Source organism: Anguilla rostrata, chromosome 5 (assembly GCF_018555375.3).
Source record: "Anguilla rostrata isolate EN2019 chromosome 5, ASM1855537v3, whole genome shotgun sequence".
Lineage (NCBI taxonomy): Eukaryota > Metazoa > Chordata > Actinopteri > Anguilliformes > Anguillidae > Anguilla > Anguilla rostrata.
This window is the reverse complement of record NC_057937.1, coordinates 37,010,831-37,018,139: the sequence shown is the minus strand read 5'-3', so window position 1 is coordinate 37,018,139 and position 7,309 is coordinate 37,010,831. Positions and strand designations below refer to the sequence as shown.

Sequence of the window (7,309 nt, the reverse complement as noted above, 5' to 3'; positions counted from 1 at the left end):
ACAAGAGTCAAGTAAATATAAAACACACTCATCGCGCTGACTACATACAGACGAATATTTTTCATAAAGACATCCGCTGTCGGACAAGAGAAAGCTTCTGATAAAATCCAGTTGCTGGGTAGGTTTTAACGTTTTAAAATGGGGTTTGAATTAACAAAAATAATTGGTAAATAAGTTTTTCTCCATTTACTACACCTGGAATTCTGGGGGCGTGCATGCACATGATACTTAACTGGCAGTTCATTTTGAAAGGTATCCAATTCATTTCGCTTATTTAGCAAGGCTAGTGAGCAACGTGGTTGAATAACAAAGATTGTGTGGGTTTCAAAAAGGCAGTAACAATGCCTTGTTCTGTGGCTTATCAGCAGCTATTTGGGCTGCGTGCTTCCAAATTCGTTCAGTCGTTTTCTCCAGTCACTCACGCTAAGCGATCTATAGTGCTTTTGCATGCTAACGTTCTCGAGTGGTTAAAAAGCATTGAGAAAGTTTTCATTTAATTGGTTAACTTTCTAGTGCTTGGGAAATCTGGCTAGCTAAATATAAGTCTTTTTATTTTTTATTTTTTTTATGATTTCACAGATTGCTCGCTATTTCTACTGACGGTGTAGCATAATGTGGGGTTGGTCACTGCCGTCATACCCAGCAAGGCTACTGTAAATTTCCAGCTGTATAAAATGACATAAAGAATGTCAGTTGTGAAAGTAACTCTGGGTAAGAGCATCTGCTAAGCATGTGGTTTTCTCCAGTTGCACATGCTGAGCTAGTGAGCTCATGTGAAATAAACCTGTAGTTATTATGATGTTTGCTCTATAGCTCTACTCCTCATTTCATGTTTAAGAATAACGGACCGAGGCTACATGCAGATATGTACCTAATAAGGTGAGATGTACCAAGATGAGAGCTGTGCTAAAGCAGTCTCCTTATTCAAACAGAGCAGAAAAAATCAGAGGCCATGGAGACTGAGGCAAGGAGAGAGAGGGAGCAACGCAAGAGTGAGAGGGAGATGCTGGAGAAAGTTGTGCAGGTTCTTCAGGAACAGGGCCTCCTGATGACCGGGGAGAGCCTGGAGGATCTAAGAGGACTGAGGGAAGAGCTGAGGAGTGAAAGGCAGCGCATGCAGCAGGAGAGGAACTGCATGGAGCGGCTGAGGCTTGCAGAAAGACAGCAGTGGGAAGAGGAGAAGGCCTCCTGGCAGAGGGAGATGAGAGAGTTCAGACAGCAGTGGGAAGAGGAGAAGGCCTCCTGGCAGAGGGAGTGCATGCGAGTGCTGGAGAGCATGGAGCATGAGAGGAGGGCATACAGGAGGGAGTTGGCACAGCAACAACGAAACCTGGAAGTGTGGAGGCAGTGGGAGGAGTGCCAATTAAGAGAACAGGTAGAGCGGTTTCAGCAGTCTGAAATGTGGAGGAGAGAGCGTGAGGAGGAACAGTGCAGAGCAGAGATGTACGAATTGCATCAGCGGTGGGAAGAGCAGCACCACAGAATACAGGCCTCGATGTCTGAGCTGCATGAAGACTGGAGGAACTTTGAGGAGCTGAACCACAGAGAACGGGAGTACGTGTTAGAGCTCTTTGAAGGGCTGAGGAGAGAATGGGTCACCTGGGCAGAACAGAGAATGCAGGAGAGAAACATTCTGGAGGAGGAACGAGAAACCAGGGAACATGACCTGAGGAAAGAGAGGGAGCAGTGGAGGAAGCAGAGGGAATTCATGGAGTTTGCATATGAGCGCATGGAACTCCAACATGAGATGGAAATAGAAAGGTTGGAAGTGGAGATAAGGGAACTGAGATCACTTATCTTACACATAACTGAGGTGAAAACTGAGAGAGAGAGCACTGAGGAGACGTACGAGCCGGTCACCCAGGCCACGGGAGAGACAACTGCGGTTCTGATAGAGGAGGGGATCAGTGAGAGAGAAATGGAGAACGAGCGGAACCTCGTCACAGTGGGGATAGAAAGCAGTGAGAGGGAGAGCAAGAAAGAGGAGAAAGAAAGCCAGAAACACAAGAAGAAAAAGAGTTTTTGGTCACTGTTTCACTGTAGAAAGCGAGTCACCACAAAAAAAGAGTGCAAAGAGGAGACAGTTGGACAAAGTGCTCTGAACTTGAGGAAAGTGGGAAAATTGACAAGTCACATACTAGCTGGGGAGAGCAGCAGGGAGACTGAGAAGAAGACAGAGGGAGAGGCCAATGTCAGTAAGACTGAAACAGAGCAAGAACAAAAACAGAACAAGAAGACAAAAGGTTTCTGGTCTGCCTGGCGTGGGAAAAAATAAGATGGAAGATATAAGAAAAGGTAAAAACTGTAAAGAGTTAGTAAGACAGAAATAATTAGGACAAGGGATTTGGGTTTACATTATAGGTACAGTAAGAGCAACTGTTAAATCAGGATTGCTTCACACTGGCTGTTACTGAAGTATTTAATATCAAAGGGTACAGTGTTAGACAGCGAAGCCTTAAATGCCTGCGTTCAACTTGAAACTTAGCTTAAAGTTTTAAGTGTTTTTTGATCAGGGCCCAGATGGTGCTGCAGCAGAATCACCTCTGGCTGGAGGCTACAGCAGGCCAGGCTTGGACTGAAACAACACAGGGTGACGGATTCCAGGACCGACCTGTACAGGCCCCTCAGAGTCACGTGGTGGTGAGGCAGTCACAGTGAGCAAACTTGGAAGGTTGGTAAAAGGTCAGCTGGGATGGAGAACAAGGTAAAGAAACAGGCAAAGTATTGAAATGACCAAACTGGAAGAACTATGGTGGCTCTCTCATTTATGTAAGGAATGAACATCATGCGATTTCTGCACCAAAGCAAGCATCATAGCAGCAACATCTAAAAGATTAGAGATTTTGATGAGAGTGAATGCTTGCAATAAGCTGTTTTGCGAAAGTGAGTCAAACAGCACAAGTGAGCAGCTATCCCAAAGAATTATTGTGGGAAATTTAATTCATGTTTTTTACAGGTTGTGTTGTGGGTACACTGATGGCTATATGTATATTAGCTGTAGTGACAGAGCATGGCAGCTTTAGGGGGCCCCAGTTATTTTAGGAAATCGCTGTGACTGGACGCTGCACATCTGTTTTCACGTGTTGCACTTTGTTATAGAAACCTTGCTTATTGACCACAGCAAATGTGCAGCGAGGCTGATAGGCTTATATCACAAGTACAATTGAAAAAGGTGAAAAAGAAGAACCCTGCCAAGAACACCTTTGGTGGTGGGTGAGGTGAGTTCCCCTTCATCATTGTAAAGCACTTTGAGCATTCGGAAGTGTGCTATATAAATGCAATGAATGAATTAATGGTAAATAGTAAATTGACTGCATTTATATAGCACTTTTATCCAAAGCGCTTTACAATTGATGCCTCTCATTCACCCATTGACTCACACACTCACACGCCAATGATGAAAGGCTGCCATGCAAGGTACCAATCAGCTCATTGGGAGCAATTAGGGGTTAGGTGTCTTGCTCAGGGACACATTGACACACCCAGGGCGGGGGATCGAACCGGCAACCCTCCGACAGCCAGACAACCCTCGGACTTGCCTCCTGAGCTATGTCGCCCCTGAAAAAGAAGTCCATGGACCAAAACACGACTGGTGATAGTCTTGTTACAGTGGTTCATGGTTTAATTTGACTCATTTGCCTCTGCAGCTGAGGTTCTGCCAGCCAGAGGGAAATATGTGCAGGGTTCCGACATCTTTTGACTGTCAGGCTCATGATGCTGATAGCATCTGCTAATCTGCTACTGGTGTGCAAGAAAAAAATGATAGAATTCAACATGATGGACTGCCTCTTTGATGTCATACTTCAAGAGGTAAGATGTGGATGCTGAGTTATTGCTGACTGATATTGGTTACATGACAAACAATAACAGTGATGTGTAAAGGGGACTAGTGACTTGTGTTTTCTGTTTTAAAGGTCATCATCAGGATCTTGGAAAAAAATGAGGGCTTCAGCTGCTATTGGGCAGAATTTGCCATGGCCAGTGGATTTCACCATTAAAACCTGAATAAATTTGATTGTCTTGATTGTATTTATTTTGGGTGTTTCATTAAAGAAAAATCTATTGGAATAAGTGGTTTTTGTCTCATTTTATTAAGCCTATTAAAATTTTGACATGTCTCATTGCTGCATTATTTCCTGAGGAATTATGATTCTTTGGTGTACGACTACATCTGAGATTTAAGTGTCCACATTTATGACTCAATGTTTGAACGTGGTCAATCGTTATCTGCTTTGCAGCGACAAGAAAGCGTATATTTAATTAGCATTGGTGCATCTAATCCAGGAGTGAGATTTGTACTCGGGAGACTTTGGTAAAATTAAAATGAGTTTAATAAAAAATATTCTTATTAGACATGAATACTTATATTGTCATAAACTCATGAATCATTAGAAGTTATCAGTTGTATTCCATGACAAGCAGGTGTGAGAGCAAGTGTGAGAGTGTCTCCAGAGAAGAGATGACAACTGTAAGTACAGTGAATAGTGTATACTTAACTAAACAGTAATTAAAATATGCATTATATATAATTTATACATGAAAACCCATGAAGCCTGCATCACGCCCGGCTTATTGTTAGCCTACTACGGAGCACTAATGGTGCTATCTTAACGTAGCTAAGTGCTACGTTGTAACCAGAGAATTATCGACCATTAGAGAGCGCTGGGATTGGGCCATGGAATTGGATAAATGGATCAATTGTAGAGATATTGCTAGTGATATAGTGTGGTCAAATACATGTGATCTAAACAGATTCCCAACAGATTAAACAAATGATGTAAATGATTCAGTGTGAAACATGCATATACTATATAATATCCTGGATGTCACCGATACACTGGCATGCTCTTCACCACATAATATGCATATCTATACAGTTTGTGGCCAGTCTGATGCATTTCAGTACATGTGGACCACAATGAGTTTATGACATACGCAACTGAACAGAAAAACGTCTTAGACAGGTGTTTTCAGCTGTGGTTAAGTAGGAGGGTTTTTGAAAGGATAAAAGACACCCTCCACCACTGTGGATACTAGCTGCACAGAAATAAGTTCCACTGTCTTCAGCATTCAAATTTGATATAGTTAGAAATCCTTTGCTTTTTGCGTTCCCAGACAAATTATACTTTCCCTTGTACTCTTTATCCTGGTTGACATCTTCGTAATATAGAAATCCAACAAGCTCCAGTGCCTGTTGTCCATTCAGTTTCTGGTACCAGTACATTCTTTCATAGCTGCTGTCATCATGTTGACAGGTGAACTTCATGCCTTCCCCAGGTTTTACAAATTGAGCAATTGGAGATTGCAGCACATTGATGGCTCCAGTGGAATCTATAAGGGAGAAGGTAGTGTTACAGAACATCGCTGATATAGATTAAATAATCAAAAACAAGAAATGCATTTAAATATATCAAGTTCATAGAAAAGAACTTGCAGGAAAGGATTTGGTTAAAACCAAGATGATGTTCTTACGCTGTAGACAGAACATGCAGGCAATGAGGAGGTAAATGTCATTGCACATCTTCAACAGCCTGGTGCTCAGATGAAGAAAATAATAGATTTCTTAGATTTAGCAATGAGAAGAGGACAGTGTGAATGCCACCTGTCTCGGGTCTTAAGTGGAACTGTAATAGAAAGTGTAATTTCATGGGCATGTCGATGTTCGTCATCGGACTGCATGTGGTATATTGAGTTGTTGCTCCCTCTGCTGACAGTATCCATCGCTGAATTACATACTGTTCATGGGAAGTGCAATAATTTCCACAGTGCTCAGTAGATACACATTAATAAAAAAAACGATGTATTCTCATTTTGAATCTAAGTGTGTGAATATATTTGTATTATGATATCAAAGCTATATGCTTTGTATATTTAAAAACAAAAAAAGCTTTTTGTTAAATTTAATTATTACTTTTGATGAGTAGATGAGTAGAACTGCAGAGGTTTCAACCAGCATTTACTTAAAAGGAGTGTGTGAATGCTATTTGTTATAGCTCTCATGCAGACGCAAATGGAATAGTCTCTCTTTACAGGCTTATGCATGTTCCTTGTTGGTTCTGTACTGACTCCGTCTGATGCTGCATTACATATTGTTTCTCATAAATAAGGACTAATCTGATCTTTGTAGAGCTTTCATCTTGATTAATCCAAACAGCATCTTGGGTTTAAAAAAAATGTTTTTTATCCCTTTCGCATAAATGTTTTTAATAATTTGGAGATCACTAAATGTTTGGACCAAAGTAAATGACAATTGTCTGCTAACCAGACTTTCCAGCAATTATGTTTTAAGGTATGTTTTTAAGCAAATTCTCTTGGTCCCACAGATCAATCTGTCGTTAAGACAGATGTTAGACAGGTGTACACAGCAGTGGTTAGATAAGTTTTTTTGTAAGGGTAGATGACAACTTCCACCACTGTGGTAGCTAGCAGCACAGAAATATGTTCCACTGTCTTCAACACTCAAGCTAGTTATATCTAAAGAGCCTTTATCTTTTGCGTGCCCTGACAAATTAAATTTCCCTTTGTACTTTTCATCTTGATTGACAATAGCATTATTGAGGAATCCAATAAGCTCTAATGCCTGTTGTCCTTGTACTCGCTGGTACCAATACATAAACTGATAGTTGCTGCCATCATGTTTGCAGATGAGCTGGACATCATCTCTGGGGATTCCAAAGAGAGAAGATGGGGTCTGCTCAACAGTGATGGCTCCCAAATATTCTGCATGAGATGAATGAATGCATTACTGACAAACATTCAAATGAAGGTTCCATCAAACAAAGCAAAAGTCCATGAATACACAACAAAAAGAATGAGTGTAATTCAAATTAGTGTGAAGAAAACCAGAAAATGTGATTAAAGATATTTCAATTCTCCTTACCGAAGTAACAAAGCAGACATGTAGTAAGCAGTTGGTATAACGTTCGCATCTTTAACAGGGAGGTGCTCAGATGATCAGGTCATGGAGAGATTTGTCCTTGTGATCATTACTGTTTGGTGCTGTGACGTGAGTATCTGGAACGTTTTGTCATCTGTCAGTTTAATATGCTAAATGTTTCTTTTGATCATCATGAGGATGACGATAATGCCCCCTCTACTGGCAGAAACTCTCCTTGCATGATGTTTTGTCTGTAATAACAGCGCAAAAGGGAACTGGATAATTGAAATTGTTAAATTTATCCCCTCCATCTATCCATTATCTTATCCTTACCTGCTTATCCTGGGCAGGGTCACGGGGGGTGCTGGAGCCTATCCCAGCATGCATTGGGCAAGAGACAGGAATACACCCTGGACAGGCTGCCAATCTATC

General features: G+C 41.4%; 1 protein-coding gene across 4 annotated transcripts; it reads left to right on the top strand.

The window, feature by feature from the left end:
- Window positions 1–4,074, top strand: LOC135255190 (golgin subfamily A member 6-like protein 6). 4 transcript variants are annotated; one of them, XR_010330113.1, is made up of 5 exons: window positions 1–118; window positions 933–2,295; window positions 2,514–2,671; window positions 3,648–3,810; window positions 3,915–4,071. XR_010330113.1 is itself a non-coding variant. In XM_064336022.1 (3 exons), the coding sequence occupies exon 2, from the start codon at window positions 953–955 to the stop codon at window positions 2,273–2,275; it is 1,323 nt and encodes a 440-aa protein (XP_064192092.1). In that variant the 5' UTR covers window positions 1–118; window positions 933–952; the 3' UTR covers window positions 2,276–2,295; window positions 2,514–4,074. The 4 variants fall into 4 exon arrangements, 1 of the variants encoding a protein (XP_064192092.1); XR_010330111.1 differs by having other exon boundaries at window positions 2,514–3,810; window positions 3,915–4,073; XR_010330112.1 differs by having other exon boundaries at window positions 1–122; window positions 938–2,295; window positions 2,514–3,810; window positions 3,915–4,073.
- The last annotated feature ends 3,235 nt before the right edge of the window (window positions 4,075–7,309 follow it).

Bases quoted from the DNA above. Each gene is read 5' to 3' on its own strand.
- LOC135255190 (XM_064336022.1), top strand. From the start codon at position 953: ATGGAGACTGAGGCAAGGAGAGAGAGGGAGCAACGCAAGAGTGAGAGG.